At 39.6% G+C, this 23687-nt stretch overlaps 2 protein-coding genes across 2 annotated transcripts in view; one reads left to right on the forward strand and one right to left on the reverse strand.

The window, feature by feature from the left end:
- Positions 1-23226, reverse strand: part of fancm (FA complementation group M) — a 43552-nt gene extending 20326 nt beyond the window's left edge. Inside the window, 5 exon segments of the mRNA XM_054614653.1 lie at positions 20602-20760; positions 20898-20975; positions 22091-22263; positions 22343-23012; positions 23015-23226. Of these exon segments, the coding sequence (XP_054470628.1) occupies positions 20602-20760; positions 20898-20975; positions 22091-22263; positions 22343-23012; positions 23015-23176 (1242 nt within the window). The 5' untranslated portion in view covers positions 23177-23226.
- Positions 6252-15905, forward strand: soul3 (heme-binding protein soul3). The gene is made up of 5 exons (XM_054614657.1): positions 6252-6722; positions 14162-14256; positions 15199-15340; positions 15469-15652; positions 15731-15905. The coding sequence occupies exons 1-5, from the start codon at positions 6503-6505 to the stop codon at positions 15903-15905; spliced, it is 816 nt and encodes a 271-aa protein (XP_054470632.1). The 5' UTR covers positions 6252-6502.
- Positions 23227-23687: the final 461 nt, after the last annotated feature.

A 23687-nucleotide genomic window follows, 5' to 3' on the forward strand; every position in this document is an offset into this window, starting at 1 on the left:
CACACACACACACACACACACACACACACACACACACACACACACACACACACACACACACACACACACACACACACACACACACACACACACACACACACACACACACACACACACACACACACACCTCTATTGGTAAACAGACTTGCACAGAGGAAAACGAGGTACTACTTCAACAAGAGACAAATAATAACAATGAAATATGTTGGATTTGTTCCTTCTCCTGCCATAATTGCCTGATAATGGGAGTAGAGATGGAAGCAGTTTGTCAGATGGACATTTTAACAATATCTATTCATCCTCACATAGGCAGATAATGGGAGGCCGGGTTATTACAATTTCAATTTCAGCTGCATGGAACTTCTGCTCTAGAAACTGAGCAGGAAAAAAGGCTCTAAAAGAAGACAAGGGCGGCTCTTTTGAATAAATTGGTTAAAAAAAATGGATTTTGAATCAGATGATAAGCAATTAAGTTGGATTTATTTGTAAACAGTGATGATTAGATGTGCAAAGTAGGCCAAACAATATTAGTCAGCCTAGATTAACACAAATCTCACATTTTTCACATTCATTTTAAATCAAGCATCACGGTCTACAAAATAAGAAAAAACAAACTCTTCACTGCTACATAACATAAGAAAGAACATTTTTAAATATGAACAAATCAAAGATATAGACAAAACGCAATGGATAATATAAGTAAAAACTCTAACAGCCACTATTCAATCTTCCCATGAACCAACAGAGGTAAAAGTAGTGTGTTTTCCCTTTCAATATATTATATATTATATATTTACACCTGGACAGTCACACTGGAACAACAAGTAATACAGTAACAATTGAATGAGCAGAATAGAGAACCTATTTCCTCTTAAAGTGGAAACTGAGACATCCACTTGTCCATTATCTGCTCAACGCCAGCCTGCTTCTTTGAGGCGAAATGCGAATGTGCATTATAGAGCTTATATGAACAAAAAGCAAAGGGTTAAATTACAACCCTTAATTCCACTGACCTTTCAGAAAACATCAACAGCTATATCACCTAGACCTAAACATTCTTTCATGAGAGTGAGAGGAGGCCGGCCCATCTGGTCAGGATTGTGCTTCATCACATATGATACGGCTCCGACTTGATAACAGATCACTAAACAGGTGGTTGCTTAAGACTGTGGAGCGAGGGATATGTTAAGAGTTTAGTCATTTAAAGGTTACATAAGGGTTTCTATATGTGGGACTGAAAAGGGGATTATTTCAATTATTTGTATTTAAATCCCTAAGTGTACGTATATTTCTTCATAGGTGAGGCTATTTTTCTTTTACAAGATGATTCAATCATAGTTGGAATTATGATAACTGCTGTAGAAATAAACGGACCACTGATGGGGATGAAATGAAGGAGGAGGTTTAATTGCACAATGCAGGTCTGATTTCAAGAAATCTTGTAAAATAATGACAAATGCCCATAATAAGTTACGAAGACCAAAGCGATGTCTTAAGATGTGTTACAGCTGAAACTGTGTCAATGCTTTAAAACGTGCTTCTATTTATCAAGTTTCGCTGCCAGATAAAGTTTGTTCCTGCAGAATAGTGAGTTAAGGAGGACTGGAGCTCATCCCTAAATATGTTTATCACAGAGACAACCATTAAATCGCTCATGCAAGGCAACCTGATCTTATTCACCCCTCACGTTAACACGCTTAACATTGCATATTAATATCCAGATGTAAACAGGCTACAATCACTGTATGGATGCTAACAAGCGAGCATGCTTAATGTTTCACGTTTGATGTGAGCACGTTAACATTTAACAGTTGGTATTATCCTTATATGTTAGCATGCAGACAATGTACAGCTAAGACTGATGAAAGTAGGACCAGGTCAAAGAGCAAGAGAATTAACCAATTTAATTCAGATAACATCATGACCTTTTCTCTGGCACCACACTCAGGCTAACTTTACATCTTTGGCCCGTTGTAGGGATCCAAGATGAACAAAGTTGTCTCTACAGTGTTTTTTTCGGGTTTACAGTTTAATAATTACAGTCACAACCAATTTTTAACCAATAAAAACGTGGTAACATGAAGTCTTCTTTACCCTGTATACTAAACAGAATACGTGTGCGTGTCAGAGAGAAGCAGACAGCACTGTGACACAAGACCACAAGCTGTTCACAAGGCAAAATGTCTCTCTCTCTCTAGTTAATTGACAGGTTGAGCTCAATGAGGCAATGCGTACGCAGCGGTCAGGTCCAGATTATGAGATTACTCAACACCAGATTACTGAGGTTGCTGTTTTTGTCTGAGTGGAATGAGGAGTGAAATGACAGAAAGGGCACAAAGAAAAATTGCTCAACTACAATTTCATAACTGGTGTTTTTGCTTGTTTCTTGCACTCTGATTTACACCGGTCTGATACTTTTCGCTATGGCTGCATAGAAAATGTTAACAAATAATTCATGAAGATAGTACAAATTCAATGAGAAAACCTTAAGGAAGTGGAGAAAGGAGGAATGAGATTATTATACTAAAAATGCAACAATTAACCTCTACTTCTCAAGTCTTATATGTAATGGTAAAACAAGGATGATTGACATTTTTTTTTTTTACCTTCTTTTATCCACCTAACATACCTGGCATTGTACTGTAATTAGTATTAGAAAAGGTCAGATTTCTTGGGTAAAATTCCAGATAAATATAGAGATGTGAAAAAAATGGTATTGATTTAATGAACCAACCAGGACGACTATTCATCCCTGAAATAAAGCAAAGGTAATCAGGCAATGGCAGGAGGAAGGAGGAGGTGAAAGAAGTTAAAGGAAAAAGAAAAAATACTACCATGAACAATACCAGAGAGAGGGGCTTCCATTTTCTTTCGGAACAATGTAACAATAGCAGTGTATCACAATTAAAATAATGATTATAAATTCCTTTTTAAATTATACAATGTACCACCTTAAAGATAAGGTAGGTTATGGTCTGGAATAAGTGAATTAAGTGTAATGATCACATAAAATGAGTAAAACAAATGTGAAGTGAATGCTACATTTGGATTGTTCTCAGTAAATATGTTTGCCAGTTAGATTATTAAAAAGAGGAGGGAAGTGAAGACAACAAGAGAGGAGAAGACAGGAGAGAGGAGAGAGGACAGGAGAGGAAAGGAGAGAGAGGAAAGGAGAGAAGAGAAAGAAGAGAAGAAGAGAAGAGAAGAGAAGAGTAGAGTAGAGAAGAGAGCAGAGGATGTGTGCCAAATGACAACATCGTCTATTGTAGCCTCACTGAGCATGCTCAGAAGGGGCCAACAGTTGATTGGTTGAGGAGCATGGAGCTAAGTGACGTGGTAAATCACTGAAAAAGCCAGTCTGTAGGCAGTTATTAATATCAAAACCCACACTAAGATGAATTCTCACCACTGCATGTCAACAATGGGAGGGACTTATTGGTATGTGCATGGGTCTGTGTGTGTGTGTGTGTGTGTGTGTGTGTGTGTGTGTGTGTGTGTGTGTGTGTGTGTGTGTGTGTGTGTGTGTGTGTGTTGAAGGTAAATGGTGTAGGTGGAGGTCTACAGTCATGCAGGGGGGCCTATAAGTAGAGCGCTGTAGTGTGTGTGTATCAGTGCGTGTGTGCGTGTGTGCGTGTGTTTGCATGTGTGGACTTAAACAAGAGGATGTCCTCTCTACGTGCAGGCTGAAGGGTGCAACATGGTGGCTGGCTGTTGCAGTGGCACAGATCAGAGGAAATCCTGCTTAGTCTGTCCGCTAGTACACAAGTTCAAGTTTGTTTATTATCCTAACAAGGGTGGTCTACATTTCTGTTTACCATCTGCTACAATAAAAGACACATTATTAAAATAATGAAACATAAAAAAAAATATGTAGGCTACCAAAGCAGTTATTTAAAATCCATTATCATCCCTTTTTTTTCAGGTCTTTGTGTCCACATAGCTAACTGTGTATTTAAATACTATAAATACATACTGTTGCCATTAGTCTGAATTCTCTCTCCTATTACATTTACGGAGGCGGTCATGGCTGTCACGCAGACACATGAACATGCACACATGCTCTAACACTCGCTCCCTGCTGCCCTCTAACACTGGGTGTCCTGTTGTTAAGACATTCATCAATTTCTTAAAGGGTCGGGATGCAAGTAAACACGTGTTCGTGCAATCAGGTGTCACATCACAGGGTGTTAGGTTACATTTAAATAAGCTATATGTAAAACTTCGTCACTGGGACTGAGGCCAAAAAGAGTGCACCATTTATTACAATACAAGTAGACAAGAATTACAACTTCTAGTACTGTCACAATTAGTCAGTTGTTAAATAAGTTAATGAACAGAAAACTATTTTGATAAATAATTGATGATTTTATTCATTCGTAAGAAAATAATAATAATACCAATCCAGTTTCTCGTATATAAGAATTTCCGCTTTTATCCATATCTAATGATTATTGAATATCTTTTTGAAGTCGCTACCTTGTGCTTCAGGGGACTTCTGATGGACATATTCCACTATTTTTACACTGCAAATGTTTAATGAATAAATCAAGAGAATAACCGAAAGATGAACTGATAATGAAAACAATTGTTAAGAGTTGCAGCTATGGGCTACAGCACACAATAAATAGACATCGATGCTCTCATGTAACTGGGATTAGTATTGGGTGCTGTCTTATAGTTCTATTTTATTTTATTGTATAATATCTTTTATTTATTATCTTAATCTGTTTACTCTGTACTTGAGCTGCTGCAACACCCGAATGTTCCCCATGGGGATCAATAAAGGAATATATCTATCTATCTATCTATCTATCTATCTATCTATCTATCTATCTATCTATCTATCTATCTATCTATCCTATCCATCCATCCATAACAACATGCACTTAGAGACTTCTGCTCAAATGCTTCAGTTCAAGACCAATGCTTTTGTTATTATTGCCATCTTGGCTCTTTCTGTGAATAGTATTGGGTGCTGTCTTATAGTTCTATTTTATTTTTTTTTATTTTATTGTATAATATATTTAATGTATTATCTTAATCTGTTTACTCTGTACTTGCGCTGCTGCAACACCCGAATGTCCCACATGGGGATCAATAAAGGAATATATATATATATATATATATATATATATATATATCCATCCATCCATCCATAACAACCACAACATGCACTTAGAGACTTCTGCTCAAATGCTTCTGTTCAAGACCAATGCTTTTGTTATTATTGCCATCTTGGCTCTTTCTGGGAATAGTATTGGGTGAAATGTCTGTTACACGGGTGGGTGGGTCTCGGCTCTTTATTATGGAGGAGGAGGCAGGAGGAGGAGGAGGAGGAGGGAGGAGGAGGAGGAGGAGGAGGAGGAGGAGGAGGAGGAGGAGGAGGAGACAGGAGGAGAGGAGGAGGAGGAGGAGGAGGAGGAGGAGGAGATAAGGAGGAGGAGGAGGAGGAGGAGGAGGAGGAGGAGGAGGAGGAGGAGGAGGAGGCAGGAGGAGGAGGGAGGAGGACAGGAGGAGGAGGAGGAGGAGGAGGAGGAGGAGGAGGAGAGGAGGAGGAGGAGGAGGAGGAGGAGGAGGAGGGGAGAGGGAGGACAGGAGGAGGAGGAGGGAGGAGGAGGAGGAGGAGGAGGAGACAGGAGGAGGACAGGAGGAGGAGGAGGAGGAGGAGGAGGAGGAGGAGGAGGAGAGGAGGAGGAGGAGGAGGAGGAGGAGGAGGAGGAGGAGGAGGAGGAGGAGGAGGAGGAGGAGGAGGAGGGAGGGAGACAGGAGGGAGGGAGGAGGGCAGGAGGAGGAGGAGGAGGAGGGAGGAGGAGGAGGAGAGGAGGAGGAGGAGGAGACAGGAGGAGGAGGAGGAGGAGGAGGAGGAGACAGGAGGAGGGAGGAGAGGGAGGAGGGAGGAGGAGGAGGGAGGAGACAGGGAGGAGGAGGAGGAGGAGAGGAGGAGGAGGAGGGAGGAGGAGAGAGGAGGAGGAGGAGGAGGAGGAGGAGGAGGAGGAGGAGGAGGAGGAGGAGGAGGAGGGGAGGAGGAGGAGGAGGAGGAGGGAGGAGGAGGAGGAGGAGGAGGAGGAGACAGGAAGAGGAGGAGGAGGAGGAGGAGGAAGAGGAGGAGACAGGAGGAGGAGGAGGAGGAGGAGAGGAGGAGACAGGAGGAGGAGGAAGAGGAGGAGACAGGAGCCCGCAGCGTCACGTGTCCCCCTCCTCTCCTGTAAACATTCTCCTCCAGTCTCGGCGGGTGAAGCCACTCTGCTCCGCGCAAGCGAGAGAGGGAGTCCTCCTCCTCCTCCTCCTCCTTCATGTTATTTACCGAATAACAGCAGCGTGCTCGGAGAACACGTCCCGTTTAAGATAAATACAACACTGAGGACATGGAGAAATGGCTACATGTATCGCAGAGAGCTTCACAGTGCCTGGTTTGTTGACCAGAAAGTGAAAGCAACGAGTCCAGTGCCTTTCTATCACCGAGCCGGTGGTGAAACGTTGTGGGGTGTTAGTGTCTGCAGGTATGGATCAGGGTGGCTGTCAAATGAGTGGTGGAGGTGGAGGTCGGGGTGAAGGGCCCGAGCAGACCGGGATGATCACCCTGGAGGACCTGGAGTCTTTCTCTGAAGATCAGCTCTCAGACGACAACAACCTGGACGAGGAGGGGAAACCCATGGAGGACGACCAGCTGCTGCACTACTGGCAGGACGTGGCCAGGGGACACCAAGTGGAGGTTTCTGAAGGTATATAATAATAATAATAATAATAATAGTAATAATAATACACACAAACTCTGGAGTTATCTGGAGAAAATGCACACTAGGTAATACCCAATGCTAGATTAAAGTCCAACCTGTTTAAGCCTCTTTGTCTTCTTTGAGATCTGAACTTAAATGTCTGTCTGTAAATATTATATTTCAGTTATTGTGTTTTTCTACTGTTTTTATTGCTTATTTATAATACTTGTCTTTTTATTTTTATTTTTTTATTTTCATTTTTATTTTTATCTTGTCTTTCTTTACTATGTCTCTTGTGTGCACTTTAACTCTATGCTGCTGTAAGCCTGCAAATTTCCCCGCTGCGGGACTAATAAAGGATTATCTTATCTTATCTTATCTTAAATGAGGTGTAAAGACAAGTGAAAACAACAGCAGCTAAACAGAACCTGTGTTTGCTCTACTTCCAGCATACCAGCATGTGCATTGACCTAGTTTCCAGTGATGAACTATAGATAAACCAGTTCCACCCAGGGCTTTACATCCCCTGTCCTTCAGGCAAACATTGTGTTTCTACTATAAGTTTTTATGGTTATTAAAAAAAAAATGAATGCATCATGCAAGGCACAACACAGACAAATACGTTTCTTAAACTTCTTGCATGGAGAGGTGTTGTAATTTGAAATGGCCAAACTACAGCAATAACAACAACAACAGGTTGTGTTTCCTCAACCTCTAGAACTTATGATGGGTCTCAGAAAATGAGAAATACTTAAATATCACTTTTATTTTTGTGGCTTGAAGTCTGCAAAGTCAGAAAACACATTGTGGTTTTTTTTTTTAATAGAAATAGTTCCATAACTTAACTGCAAAACAGAGCAAATACGTTTGTAGCTGTTGTGATTTGCGTGGATATTTGGAGATCTTCTTAGTCAAAACAATTGGGAAAGTCCTCCGTCACACTTAAGGGATTACTAGTACAGTGAGGTGTTAGGAATAAGCATTGTAATTGAGCTAGCATTTTTTGAGTCAGGTAAACAGGCAAGGCACAGCTTTTCGCTCAGATGAGATTACGAGTCATATAATAAAAAAATACCCGTTCTTCTTGTGGGTTTGAATATTCTATTGGTACAATTTTAGATAAATAAGACAGCGATATTACTGTAGGAATATTCAATTCAATTTTACTTGTATGGCCTAATATCACAAATCACAAATTTGCCAGAGGGTTTTACAATCTGTACAACGGACGGCATCCTCTGCCCTTGGACCCTTGATTTAGATAAGGAAAAACTCACCCCAAAAAATAATATAATATAGTAATAATATAATTTGTTGTGTCTAGCAAGTTACAAGCTCGATAAAAAAAGAAATTGTAAAATAGAAAGAAAATACCTTATCTGTAATTGATGGTAAAAAAAAAAAAAAAAACATGCCATTTTTGCAGGGATAGCGCCTCTCCTGAAGTGAATGGTTTTAGAAATGCACTGTTTGAAGCTGCATCCAACGAAGCGCTGCTTTGTTTAGCTTGAAAATGCAGAGGATAATCAAATAAATAAAATAGCCTGTGATATACACTGGGCGCTTACACTTTTATTCATGTTTAAGAAACCAGATGTTTGATTTTTGGACCTTTGATCTGATTGACCTTGTGTTATTGTTTTTATGTATCTATATATATATATATATATATATATATAGTAGTAGTAGTTAAATGTTTATATTTACCTTGTAGTAGTTAAATGTTTATATTTACCTTGTCCACCTTTGTTGACCTTGTTTTTAGCTGTACATCTATTTATGTATATGTGCATTGAAAGCAGAGGAAAACCAGAATCATGTTCCTTGTACGTGTACACACACTTGACCATTAATGCTGCATTCAAATGGAATCAGGTCAACGGCAGACAGACAACACCTTCTGGACGGCACAGGACAAACATACTTACAGTCAGAAACAAAATTGCAGGGTGCAAAATGAAACATGCATTATAGTATGTCGCTAAATTGATGGAATAAAATATATTAAATTAAAAAAAATTCCATACCATTTTATGTGATTCTAGGAATGCATATAGATATAAAATGCAAGTTTATCTTCATATTGCATTGCAAACCACAAATAAATCTCTCCCTGTGTGAGGGAGCTACGTAACATCTTGTTATAAATTATGTTGCAGAGGACGGCAAAAGGTGAAAATATTTTAATCTTTAGACGGCAATGCCATCTACTGTTAATTCTCTGCCAGCCTCACCTAATTTTTTATGTTCTGCTTTCACCCACTAAAATGATATCCATTTTGCCATCTACCATCTGCCTGATCCCATGTGAATTCAACATAAAGCGGATTCCAATCTGACAATATAGCCTTATAGAATAGTAACTCAATGCGGTTACGGTGGGCGTAAAAAAGCAATTCAATTAAATGTATGCTCAACTGTATTTTAACTCCATCGCTCATTAGACTGACTTAGAATTTGTAAGGCAAAGCTGATTCAAAATGAAGGTCTCTATTTGCAATAACTGGTGGAATCGTAATGTTTTGTACGCTTGTGCTACATTCAGCCGACAGCTGCAGATTCACAGGCAGAACGGGGATTCAGTTTTTATTTTTGATTGACTGGATTTGTAACTTTAGGTTAACGGTTGCCAAATTAAGACCAATTCAAACTGTCTGCTTGTCCACATTTAGCTCTTTAAAAGTTTGTCTTTAATGGAATACATAGACGGCCAACTGGCGTTAAACTTCTGGAAAACAACGTTATGTTGCATTAACGCAGACCCCGGTTTTAGACAGGCAGAGCGGTCTTATTCCTTGACTTGATATGTGGCAGAGTTGTTGTGTGTGGGTCCATATATTCATGATCTATTTGCAAGTATGGTTGGTGCGCTCAAGGTTTACCTGCTTTGCATCCCCTAAACCGAAAAAATGGCCTCCAACAGACCAACCCAGTGTCTGGCTAAGGGAATAGGGCTTCCCCCTCTTAGACCAATAGTCGACAAATCGGTCGTTTCGGCCTTAGTCGACTCAGATCTCAGAAGTCGATTAGTTGTTCTTTTTTCTAAGTATTAGTTAACAGAGAATGTCTTTGGTCGAAGACAGCCTCATAAAAGATTCAATTTTTTTTTATTTAATTGGCTTGAGCATGCATTTGAGCTGTCCCTCAAAAATAGCAAACATAGATGGTCTGAATTGGTATAATTTGCCATTTGCAGTCATTGTATTTATTTTTAAAAAGTGGTAACATAGCTTTTGAAAGAATTCACTTGACAGTTAAAACTCTTATTGTTTTATAGCAAGATCACATAAAAGGGGGAAACGTAATTGATTTGAGTCACTGATTTTTCCATGGGCTCTTCTAAAAAGCATATTACCAATCTAACATTTTTCTCCGGAAAATTGTCGACCAATATGCTTCATGAGTACCTGAACACAGGAGTAACACTTTCAATACGTAATAAGTCCAGACGTTGTGCTCACTACAACAGCAGCTTTTTCAAATCTGCTTATCAAAGACCTTGATTACACAGACCAAAAAAAATGGACCCATGGAGATTAGCTTTACTTTAACAGTTTAATTCCTGCTTAACAGCAATAAAATGCTTTTTAAAAACATACTTTCCTTTCCTTCACCTTTTAGGGCACAAAACATTAAGAACGGGAACATCAAAGCTTTCTTTTAGTTCAACTTGTGTATGGTAAATATTTATTAACTGGTTAATCATTTCTTAAAATGAAGCACTTTCTATGTGTGACCATCATCACCAGTTTAATATGCCAATCATACATAAGCAGTTCAACCAACATGATTATTTACCCCTCAACTTATTGTTAAAATAATTGTTAAATGATTGAAAGGCAAATAATAAACAAGAAAATATGAATATTTAAAGAAAAAAAATAAGAAAATAATCACATTTTGTGAAGGAGATTTTTGGGTGCCCATTTAACATCCAGTAACACCTGGCACACTCTCCTCCCGCTGTCCTCAGATTACAGCACTAACTGAAGACTGAAATCACTTAGTGGGGCTTCTGACTCAGGAAGGATTAGCTACCTTGCCTGTAGTGGCATTGAGGTTGTGTCTGCTTAAATCCTGGATTACTATACATTTGCTAAGGACACAGGTCAAGGCCATAGTGAACTCCTCTGCTCTAATTGGAATGATGTAAAACGGACAGGGTTGATGTTAGAGCTCTGATCAGTTTGGAGTTATTTGATTGGCTAACATAAGCTAATGCTACATATGACACTATAATGCCACTGTTGCTACTAACTAGCTGTTTTTACAGTCAAAAAGGCCACACCTATAATTGTTTAAATGGTATCCATAGCAACGTGCATCTTATTGGTGTAGGTGGCCGTGAACAGAAATCTATGATCAGAAAACTCTGACTGCAGGATTCAACAATAAGTCTATTGAGCAGTTTGCCGCAAGTTTGAGGCGGGTAAGACACAACAATTAACTTTAGTCTTTGTTGGTATTTGATGAGCTCTAACGAATAAACAACAATTTGTATGGGGCAAATAAAAATGGACTTTGAGCAAGCAGATTTCTGACCCACTTTCAGAAACAAAAAACATTGAACCCTGACTGTTTTTACTCTACAACCTATTATTAGTACTGTACAATGATGACACGTAGTGTTAAAGCGCTTTGAGTGGTGGGAAGACTAGAAAAGTGCTATACAAGTACAATACCATTTACAAAAGCCCTTTACAGACTGTATGATTTTCATGCCTTCTCAGTCAAGTTCTTTGTTGGAAACAAAAACAGCATTATTCTAAATGGATACTCACAATGGCTCACTGCAAAGTAAAAGGAGGTCAGAGGAGCAGGAATCCTCAACTGATGTGGATAAAAGATAGGTTTCTTACCCAAGAGCGCTCTCAAATGGCCATAGCACTGTTTCTCATTTCTCATTTCTCATAAGTGATCACCAAATAAAAAGTTAGTAAAAAAAACAAATGTCTTAGCACACCTAAGAAACTAAAACAAATAACACAGCAGTGTTCTTCTTCCAAATAACACAGACCTTACTCAATTGCATGATGATCTTTCAACCATACATATCGGTTGAGACAATGCTGACATTTTTCTTTTTTGCAAGTGTGCTTGCAACAGATGAAAACAAGTAGGAGCATGTTTCTGAGGTCTGCCCCCAACAATATGCATTTTCACTGAAAAAACTTGTTGATAATAAAGGCCAGTCCACACCTTAAACTTTTACTGCTTAGGCTGGTACATTTTTATGATGACATTCAGAAAATACACACAAACTGCATCAACTGATCTAATGAGAAACCAGAAATCGGTCATGACAAATTTGAAATGTTGTACACAATTGCCGACTTCCGCACACCTGTTTAACTATTGTACATTACACTGTATTATGTTACTTTAACACATGAAAAGCCACAAATAGACTGCACTCTCAACACTTACTATAGCGACCTAGACCCTACCCATACTAATTGATATGACGCCATTGTTTTTACTATGTACAGTATTTATGCAATTTATTGATGTCCACCTACAAAGATTAGACATATGAGAGTATTCTGTTCAAATTCTGTGCTAAATCCATGTCTGCTACTGCTGATAACATTTGAACACTTCCTGTGTACGTTTCTGACATTGGCACAAAGTAATAACACATACATTTAGTATATTATGCATATGCTAATTTAATAAAAAGAAAAGAAAACCCTGTTTGGAAAGTTGTGCTACTTTGGAGTGTTATCGTCTGAGAGTCGGAACCCCATGGGGAGTGTAGTTGTTCGTATTAACAACAGAATATCTCAATACTACTAGAAAGCTCAGGTAAAAGAACAAATGCGTGTTCACTGTTCTGCGTCAACACTGAGCGGCTTTAGAGGTGCTGCCATAGAAACTGGTGATGAGTTTGCTTGGCCGTGCGTGCGTTAAGTGCCTGTCTTTGTGGATAACCATGCAGCGGTTTAAGCTGTGAAGTGTTTTCCTCCCCTCCTCGTCTCTCTGGCTGGGAATATTGTACTGCCTCAAACCTGCGTGGTCGTTATCCTTGCTGAGACAGCCCTCCTAATCTGTGATTTACGGTGTAACCTTGATTTCATGACATTCTGCTGAATGGGTTTCGTACAGCTGGGTTTCACACACACGGACAAACAAACACATTTGTCAAAGGATTGATCCCCTAAATACCACAGATCCCTCTGACCCAGTTGTCCCTCATGATATTGATTGACAAAATTTGATTGAATTGGGTTCACTTTGAGTGACTTGCATTTGACGGTTCAACAATGGAACATAATGTCATTATTAAATCTGACAACATGGGCATCATCATAACAGAGTGTGATGTGTTGAGGCTATTAATGTTCAACGCAATGACAACTTAGTAGATGAGTTGTTACTATGGTCCACTCATAGTATTATGCAAAATGGTCCACACTACATTCAGTTAAGCATGTGTGGCTAAATTACATCTACAATTTATGCTTAATAAAATAACCTCTAGCAAGTTTAAATTCCAGTTGTTGGATAGAAGTTTCATAAACTACATTGAAAAATAAAATGCTGTTAAATCTCATTCAAGTTTAGGAGAATTTTTCAAAAGCATGGGCTGCTGCTGTAGTCCATCTTTGTTAATACCAGTCTATATATCTGGCCTTGGGCAGCTTTACTCAGTGTTCTCTCCATCAGCTCCAATAAACATTACTCTCTGCGACATCCTGGCACAGTCATCTGCCCATCTGGCTGCCTTTATCTCACATAGACTACCAACACTGCCTGCCAGTAGATTACTGGAAGGGAGGATGCTTAATACAGATTAAATGGGAGACTGCAAGTCAAGATGTGATGTGATTGGGAAACAACGGTCACTTAGTGCCTTACAAGGTAGAAATGGCAAATAAACAATGGTAAAAATGATTTAAAAGGGTTTTTAAAAAATGTACATTGCGCATAGGAGCAACATGAGAAAGGTGCAATAAGACAAAACAAAATAAAATAATCATTAAAATTAACATTTGGAGAATGTTTTACTACCTCAAACCTGTGTGGTCGTTATCCTTGCTGTGACAGCCGTCCCAATCTGTGATTTACAGTGTAACCTTGATTTAATGACATTCTGCTGAATGGGTTTCCTACTGCTGAGAAGTCTACACTCACTCACACACACACACATTTGTCAAAGGATTGATCACCTAAATACCACGGATCCCTCTGACCCAGTTGTCCCTCATGATACTGATTGACAAAATTTGATTGAATTGGTTTAACTTTGAGTGACTTGGCAATTTAAAATAAGAAAGAATCATCATTAAAATGAAAAAATGTGTTTGTATTCAGATACTAAATGTGGAAGTATATGTTATGTGTGTACGTTTTAAGTGTGAATTCAAAATGGTTTAACCCAATGTTAACAATACTTTACTTCTGTACCAATTTAAACTGATAACGTGTTGTTTGTCTGTTGACAGAAATGGCAGAGCCCATCCAACAGCTGACCAGCAACAACCAAGGACGCGGAAACAGAGAACTCATCCCTTTCACTCTCCTCGCACGCAAAGAGAAGGTATCTATCTGACCTTCAAATAAATAATGTACCAGTTTATACATACACCTTTCTTGCATTTTTTTTTATATAAAAAGGGGGAAAGCCATCCAATTGTTTAGCTCTTCTGTGTGATTATGGGTCAGATATTTATTTTTGACAAGATAGTCGTGTCATCCAATACAATACAAGCCATTTAAACTCCTTAGGGGGCTGTATAAATAAAGAGGGCTAATTGGTTTAACTTAAGTTAATTAGTTCATTAAAACTTGGCTGGAGACTGTGGTTAAACAAAGGACAGTCATGGCACCCTATTCTTGGAGCAGGTCTCAGTGCCTTGTAAAAGGACAGCATGTTGACAGGAAGCATACTTCAAACAGTAGGTTACACACTTTAGACAGGGTCTGAGCTAAACCATCAAATAAACATATTCTTTATGTACTAAACTAAGTATTATTTACATCACTGATTCATCTATGTATATATTCAATAATTAGAAAAGTTCAGAGATTGGAAGCTCTGCTATAACCGAACGTCTTTTCCTGAATATTAAACACCCAAGTGACAGACAACAGAATATTTACTAACGGTCTGACCCTAACCCATACTGATGTAGATGATTCAACAGGACATAAATCAGAAATTCATCAGTAATAATTACTTAACACCAACTCCCCTTGAAAAAAAAAAAATATATGTATTAATGCAAATGTCCAAATGGAGCTTTGTTAATATGTGGGAGGGGCGGGGACTCACACACAAATGTATTTTCACACATTTTTTAGACGTTAATTAGCTTTCCGAGTATTTGCTGGCATTCTCAATTCCATTATCCAGCTATAATAGCAACTGTTACTGGACACAGTTTCATAAGAAAACTTGATTCATTCAACACAGTCATCACCAGTACCTACAGTTCTAACGCAAGTCTTCACTAGTCTTTGCTCATCTGTGCTTTTTCAGTGTGGGGAGGTGCTGTGGGAGAAACGTCAATACAAGAAGGGCCACTGGGCCTGTGTAACAATGCGGGAGGAAACTTACGAACAGAGCATCTGCTATGGTTTCATGAAGCTAATGAGATACATCTGCCAGCAGAACTCCTTGGGTAAGTACACCAGCAAGCGACCATTTCAAATCAGGTCTTGAACTTTAAAAACTCACAGCCAGTATTGTTTCAGGTCAGCCTGACAGGCAATAATGAGTACTGCCTTTTCCTTTCCTTTACATCTCTAGATTACTACCTGGGCATGACGCTGCCCATCGTCACAGTGGTGCGCACGAATGAAAACCATTCTGTGATCTCCAATGACGTCACCGTGGCGTATTTCCTCCCCGCTGAGCATCAGGCCCAGCCCCCACAACCTCATGACAATGAGATCGCCATAGAGATCTGGCCCGCCACTACTGTATACACACGGTCAGTAGAGAATTAAATAAAGAATTACACTTTTACTATTCCTAAATCGACTCATACACCACTTCCTCCTTCTTTCAGGCCCTTTACTGGTCCCACCAATGAAGTCACCATCGTTAATCAGATCAATGCCATGGCCGAACATCTAGACTCCTCTGGTGTGAATGGTGTCAATGACTCGTTCATTGTGGCCGGCTACACCAACCCCGCTCACATCAACCGTCAGAATGAGATCTGGTTCCTAGAGCGACCCTGAAGGGGCGGTGGGGGGGGGTGGGGTGGGGGGGAGAGAGAAGATTGAGCATCATCTTATCTGTGACCCTTGAGCCTCATAAAGACTCCCATAACACTGCCGCTGCTCAGCCACAGCCTCAGGTGCGACCCAATCCTTATTCACCACCACGCTACCTGAAAAGACCACCAGCCCCAGCACACTCCAGAACAGGTTGGGGTCTGAAATAAACTCAGCACTTACTCCACCCTAAGTGTATTCTTGGTCATTTCGATAGATCCTCATTTCACCCAAAAGAACTGAACCAAACCCCTGCCATACTCTCATGGACAAAACCCAGATGTTAAAGACACAATGAGTAGGATTCAGCGGTTTCAGTTTGTGAACACAACACTTAAAGTTGGCCCCTAATCCTCAGTTCACCAGTGGGTGAAAGCAGACCCCAGATTTGTTTTCTCCTCTTGGCATTTCACCTTGCTATATTTGAGTGGGAGGGTTGGTTTCTTCGCCATGTCCGCCATTGCCCAGAAACCTCCCGTATACATCCAAAACATTAAATACAGGCATATGGCTGGGTCTCTGCAGATACAGACACATACTTCTAGAGGGTCATACATTATGATTTAGAGGGACTACTTTTCTACGAGTCTTGTTTTTCAACAAAATCCTACTCGTTGTGCCTTTATGGTGAAAGATGGCATTTAACTCCTGCTCTTACAGTGAGATGACTAAAATGAACCTTTCCTTAACACAGTGCCCTCTAGTTAAAAGTTGAAATAGTTTTAACACTTCGCTTGCTGTCAGAAAAATGCAGCCGCCTTATCGTGCTCCCTTTCTGTTTGTTGCACAGCTACTATGTCTTGTCGTGTTGGGTGAAGGTCGATGCACAACAGAAGAGTTTCTCTTTCTTTCTCCAGCTTGCTGTGGTGATTTCAACTCGCTGTTGATCCGCTGTTTCTTTATCTCTGGACTAAATGATTCACTGTAGGTTCCAATGTGGTGCCAGTCACACTGCATAACCAGTTAGATGATTCATCAGTAAGTGCAATATTTACCAGATGACCACCAATCAACAAGCCAGTTATTACAGTTGCTGGGCCACTAACCTAACCTCATTTAAGGGTTCGTTCAGCCGTAATTATGCTGGGTTTGGGAAGGGGATCTGCAACAAGCAACACAAACCAATAGACAACATAACAGGTGACACCAATTTAGAAAAGAAACACACATGAACATAACATGTTCATGTGTGTTTGTGAATGAATGTACAGCTGCACGGAAGAGAGGGAAAACACAAGTGACACACTTCTACTAAGCAAACTCTGAAAAACTCACTATTACAGCTAAATGACAATCAAAGAGTACTTTTATGTATCCTTTTCTCTTAGGAAAAAGTTAATGCATTCCTCATTGCAAATCTATTCACACATAGGAACAGTTACTTATGTATCTCTTCCTCAGGCTGTTTCTACTTGCTACTCTGTGTCAGTGTTTAAGCCTCAGACATACTGTCCATGGACAGCTGCGGTACTGCAATTGAGGATCCGCGCTCGGTCTGGCACCTGCATTTTCCACATCAACACTCCTTTCCAGTTGATAGCGGTTAATGCACCATAACATAGTTTGCAAGTAGTTAACTTCATATGGCTGTCTTTGTATTTATTTAAATGTAAATAAAAATAAATGTCAACAGCAGATCTCCTCTAAAATCATCTCGTCAAAAACAAGGATCACTTTGTTATTTTCTTCATTTTCTTGGAAAACACGGTAGAGGTGCACCAACTGAACTGGATTTTGGAACAAAACTGGAGCAAGCTGGCGCGCTTGCTATGCGTACAGTTTGCGTAGTCCACAGACATCGCGTAAAATATGAATTGGCCTTTATTAATTCACGGTTGAATTGCAAACACCATTGCTGCTGAGTAGAGACAATGCAACTGAGAAAAGATATAGAGCGCAGAGAATATCTTTACTTTGATGAAGTATTTTTGTTAAATATCAGCTAAATTCTGTTTTAGTTCAAACTTTTTTTAATGTTCCATCAGAAATCTAAGGAGAGTTTATAAAGTCAGAATAAAAAGGTATATGTTTATCTTCACTATATTTTGAATTAAAACACACTTAATACAATTCAACAAAAACAGAATGATACACATTAAACCAGCTACACCTAGAATTCACCTTAATATAGGAATGTTTATGCTTTGGAAATTTACATTAACTACTTGGGTGCCAGTGAGATGGATCTGGAAGTGAGCCAAATCATCACTGTGTGATTTATCACTGTGTGATTTAACAGGACAGGGGCATCCTATGAAATGCCCAGGCGTTCGGTTATTGAGGCCTATTAAATGGGTGTAATATTAAAAGTGTGAGAAAGTTGGTTTAATTTTATTTAATCCACACAAAATTGTAAAACAAAGAAATTGTTAATACAGTTAGTATTGGGTTGGAATGGTTGCCCAGTGATAAAGTCAGGCAGTTTGGTTGACATCAAGACATCCAAATCCAAAGAATTTATTTTGCATTAAATGATTGTATAGTTGATATGATACTCTCTGACAACTGTAGTATAAAGTAAACACTTGCAAAGCCGTGATTTTCCCTTTGGTTATATGGGAACATCAGGTGTGAGTTTTTCCTTTCTTTTTGCTTATTGTTTTAGTGTTTTTTGCAAATGTGTGCTGTTCTGTGAAAATTCAAGTGCAACAGCAAGAGCTACTGTGTTTTTCTTTGTTCAATAAAAACGTGCTCGTCTCCCGTCTTTTGAAATGTACAGTGATGCTGAGTTTTATTGGGCTCTTTTAAACAGTACACATGATTCTGGGAGTATTCTGAATATATAGATAGTAAGCCAAATGGTACAGAGGAGCTCATCATAAACCTCTTAACAAAAACTGATTGTTTCTCTTTTACCTCTTGAGTAGCCTTTGGTAAACAGAATCTTAAAATCAGGAAAGAGATGAAGTTAAAATCTTCAAGTGAAATAAATCCCCACAGTTTTTATATTTGGGATATAAAAAGGTAGTAAACTATTTATTATTACTTTAGCAAATACTGAGCCATTTTATATGATTAAAAAAAAAAACATTTCCGCTTACTGATACATACATACCAACCGACAAGTACTGTGTACTACAGAATATCGCTTAAGGGTATTCCTTCCTTTTTATGGGATTAAATGTACAAAACAAAAGAGGTCACACCCTACTTTGTTCATAAACATATATTATAAGCCATTTCCCAAGAGCAACTGGTGCTCAGTTACTTAAGCATAGTAACATGAGTTCTCCCGAGAGGCTCACACACAATATGGTGTATCAGAGTGCAGCCTCTTGCACAATACATTACTCTGTATATAGTATCTGACAGAGATACAACTAAATGACAGTTACAGTTTTTAGTTTTCAGCTGAGGCAAAGGTTTCAGATAATATTCTATTAAAGATGAAAACTGAGCTTCTGTGGTTAAACATGACATTTCCTTTCCTTGAAGTAGAGATTGCTTATCATAAACTTTCAGCACATTTGTTTAAGTAAATAGTTATTACTTCTGATTTATGTAGAATGCCACAAAAACTTAAGCGCTTAAATTGTACCATCAACGTCCATTAGAGTGCAATGACAGATATCTTGGCACTGGCTTGGACACAGTGGCCTAGATATTCACTGACACGCGATTTCTATAAAACCTCAATCCACGCTTAATCAAAATCACAGTGCCGAGAAAACAGAAGGGTACTAGAGGTGAAAAGGGCAAATACTGGTCTCTCTCTAACGTCTGTGATAAAATTGGGCCGACCTTCTAGGGAAAAGCACACAACTGGGCCCCGAAAACCTGTCTGCATGACTGGTTCATTTTTCTGATTTGCTCAACATTCATTAAATTCTGCCTGAATGACCGCAGTGATGCTCGTTTTACACACGAGTGCAGAGCCATCTCTATTTTGTGTACTGTCCGGTCAAATTACGGGAGTGCAGACTGAAATGGAGGTTAATGAGCAGGTTGCAGACGGCATCCGGTCAGGGGGAAATATAATGAGAAGGTGAAAAGTAAAAGCAATTAAAGAACAAGCAAGAAAAGCTATATTGTTATTATTACAAACAATAGAAAAAGAATCAGAAAGGAGGGAGGAGGAAAAGACAAGAAGAAGACCCAAGGGAGCTAATGTTTAACAGGTCTAAACTCTCAGATGAAGTGTAGCTGCACATTTACAGTACAGTACACACGGACAGTGGACCAACCCGTGACAAGGAGATAGAGCCAGTAGGGTCTAGCACTTAAGCCTGACCACCGAGTGTGAAAAGGATGTTGCTTTCAGGACAAATCAATCCATTTAATATTAACTGACCCAGTACACGGCCAGAAGAAAGGCATGTGATGCTTAAATAAGGATTACAGCTGAGATGCAAACAAACTGTGACCACAAGGTGGCAGCCAAGCACAAAAAACAAATGTCACATTCTCTACATAATAAAACCAAAACAAACAGGACCAATGGGAAAATATAAACTAAGTTTTGTCTTAGTTTGCTTGCGTTTGTTCACTGATGTGTTGGTGTTTTTATTACCGATATGTGAACACATCACGGGAAGTGAATTGACTCAGTAGTTAAGTAGTTTTGGTATCAACAAGAAAGAAATACATTCTTGTTGCATTATAAGCTTTAAAAGACAGGGAACACTTTTGCTAAATATGATTCTAAGTTGCTTGTGCCTACCTGCAGGTAGCGCGCCTGGTGAGCAGAGAGGGTCTCTCCCAGAGGAACCACAATTTTGTCCACACTGCGCTGGTGGGAATGGGCCTGGATGTCTGGGCTCTCTTCTGAACGCAGCTCGATGTGGGAGACGAGCAAATTAGAGATCACCGACTGCACAGACTGCAGGGATGAAATGGGAGAGGTGAAGGTTAAATCACATTTATAGTACAACAGTTAAATGGAGGGTTTGCATTATAAAGTCACATTACAAGCCAGAGAGACACTTTATAGACACAGATCCCGTTTACTGTTCTTACCTTTGTATCGCCTCCTGGAGTTGCACTAAGGGCCAGGATGCGGAATTGCAAAGTCTGGCTGCAGAGCTGTCTGATCACCTGAGTAACGGGGAGATGGACAAGTACATAGCGTTGTTAGAACTTTATCGCCATAGTCCAAACAGTTTAGTAAATAAAAGTGTAATAATGCAAACATAAAGAGACCCCTGCTAGGAAATAGAAGTTAGGGATAAGTTAAAATCCTCTGTAACCATCAATGGTGGAAAGTAACTTGTAAAATACATTTACTCAAGTACTGTACTTAAATACAGTTTGTGTTACTTGTACTTTACTTGAGTCCTCCATTTAATGCAACTTCATACTTCTACTCCACTAGACTTGGAAGCAATAATTGTATTTTTTAATGAACCATTACTTCATTGACAGCTTTGGTTACTTTGCATATTCAGATTAATACAAAATAAAAAGTATGTTTTAATATAAATAAAACTACCTAGCAGTATATAAAGTAAATAAATGAGCGCAAGCTTTATCAACTGCAACATTAAAGTGATGAAAACATGAATGCACCAAATGATATGCCTTTCAGCATAATTAGTACTTTTACTTTTCATACTTTTTTCTTACATAAGATTTTTAAATGCATGACTTTTACTTGTAACAGAGTATTTCAGCACTCTGGTATTTCTACTTTTACTTAACCACTGATCACTGTAGATGTAATGATCTGTAAAATCAATTGAGTAACTGTTAGAAAGAATAACCAGATATGAATTTTCAATTTAGCTAGTGAATGAAATTCTTGACAAATAAAGATACTTAATTACATTGAAGCAAATATCATATAAAAATGTCCATGAGCATCTGTGCCCACAATGGTCATGTAGTACAACAAGATATCATAAAGGGCAAGCTTCCTTGGTATGCTATTATGTCAAATGACTCACTCCCACGGGGAAATAAACAAATAAAAAGTCAAAAAAGTTTTCAAACTGCCGTCAAAACAGCCTCCATTCTCTACAGCTATGTTTCAAGAGCGAGTGTTACTTAGTGAGAGAATCTTTTGGGTGTACTATTACTTTAAAGTCACTTTATTGCAGGTTCAGAAGCAGAACCATACTTGGCAAGTGAAATATAACCTGAAAATATAGTCAGCAGTGACATGTAACTGTAAGGAATGCCAAGCTGTAATCATTAGTTACGGGTTTATTTACCTGACAGTAGGCATGGTTGCCCAGCGCCTTGTGGGCTTCATCGATCACCACACACTTGACCTGGTGGGCAGGACAGGTGTCTCTGGACAGATCGTTAACCATGACCTGAGGGGTGAGGAAGAAGACACGCTTGGTCCTCCACACCTCCTGTCTATGCTTTGCTGCTGTGGCGCCTGCAGATAAGGAGAGCGACTCTTGTTAAAAGAGAAAACAAAAGATGGGTGTCATTAGTTTTTGTCCCATGATTGTTACCTGTCAGCTCAGCCATGTGTGCCTGTGGGATCCCCATCACTTTATAACAGGCCTCGATCTGTTGTGCAACAAGAGGTTTGGTGGGAGCCATGAAGACAATCTTCCCCGATGGATACCAGCGGTAGAAGTTGTACATAACCACAGCGGCTATAAAGGTCTTTCCCATACCAGTGGGCAGACACACCAGTGTGTTCTGAAAGAGAGCAGCCTCTGATGTCTTCACCTGGTACTCCCTGATGGGATAGTTGGTGGGGTAAATCCATACCTTAGCTGAGGAGCTGTCAAACCCAGGGAAGTCTGGGTAGGTTCGCCCAGCTGACGGAGTGGGAGAAAGAGCAGTGGTATCTGTTCCTACAAGGTTGTCACACTGAAAACAGTCTGCATTGTCACGTTGGAGGCTCTTCTCGGCCTCATAAACAGCAACCACCATCAGATCATCATCTTCATCTTCATACAGAGGTGTGGGCTCCTCTGTCCTCTGTTGGTTCACTGATGTGCAGGTTGACCTCTGACCTATCAGAGGTTTGGGCTCCTCTGTCCTCTGTTGGTTCACTGATGTGCAGGTTGACCTCTGACCTATCAGAGGTTTGGGCTCCTCTGTCCTCTGTTGGTTCACTGATGTGCAGGTTGACCTCTGACCTCTCTGAGGCCACAGAGGGTTCTGGGAAGGTGTGCTGAGACCTTACCCCCCTGTGCAGTGACACTGGGGGTCGCTCTGCGTCGTCCTGCGGCCCTCTTGACGTCTTTTTTCGGTTGAACTTTGTCCTGAGAGGCGGTCCCCCCCCACGTCTGGAACAGCGTCCTCTGATTTGGACCACTACTCATTATTATCATCAGCTGTGGCGGAAAACTTTGAGACCGGAACAGCTGTATACAAAACACAGCGTCACTTCCGCTCAGGGATCACCAAAATAAAACACCACATACATAACAACGGTTTTAATACAGAAAAATGTCTTTCATTCAAATACGATTTTAATAGTAAAAACAATATATGTGTTGTTCTGATAGAAATGTGTCAACTTGGAGCTAAATAGACAAGCAGACCACATGACAATAATAACATGACAATAAAAACCTGTGCAATACATTACACACTACACTGTGCAATAATAGTTAAAAAAGTCAAAAATAGTTAAAATAGTTGTTTTTTTCTCTGTCTGTAAATATAATATTTCAGTTATTGTTGTTTTTTCTACTGTTTTTTTTTTTATTGCTTATTTATAATACTTGTTTTATTTTATTTTTATTTTTTTATTTTTAGCTTGTCTTCTTCTACTATGTCTCTTGAGTGCACTTTAACTCTGCGCTGTTGTAAGTCTGCAAATTTCCCCGCTGCGGGACT

This window comes from Anoplopoma fimbria, chromosome 15 (assembly GCF_027596085.1).
Source record: "Anoplopoma fimbria isolate UVic2021 breed Golden Eagle Sablefish chromosome 15, Afim_UVic_2022, whole genome shotgun sequence".
NCBI lineage: Eukaryota > Metazoa > Chordata > Actinopteri > Perciformes > Anoplopomatidae > Anoplopoma > Anoplopoma fimbria.

Bases quoted from the DNA above. Each gene is read 5' to 3' on its own strand.
- soul3 (XM_054614657.1), top strand. From the start codon at position 6,503: ATGGATCAGGGTGGCTGTCAAATGAGTGGTGGAGGTGGAGGTCGGGGT. The intron at 6,723-14,161 runs GTATATAATAAT...GTCTGTTGACAG, and splicing joins CCAAGTGGAGGTTTCTGAAG to AAATGGCAGAGCCCATCCAA. The intron at 15,653-15,730 runs GTCAGTAGAGAA...TCCTTCTTTCAG, and splicing joins GCCACTACTGTATACACACG to GCCCTTTACTGGTCCCACCA.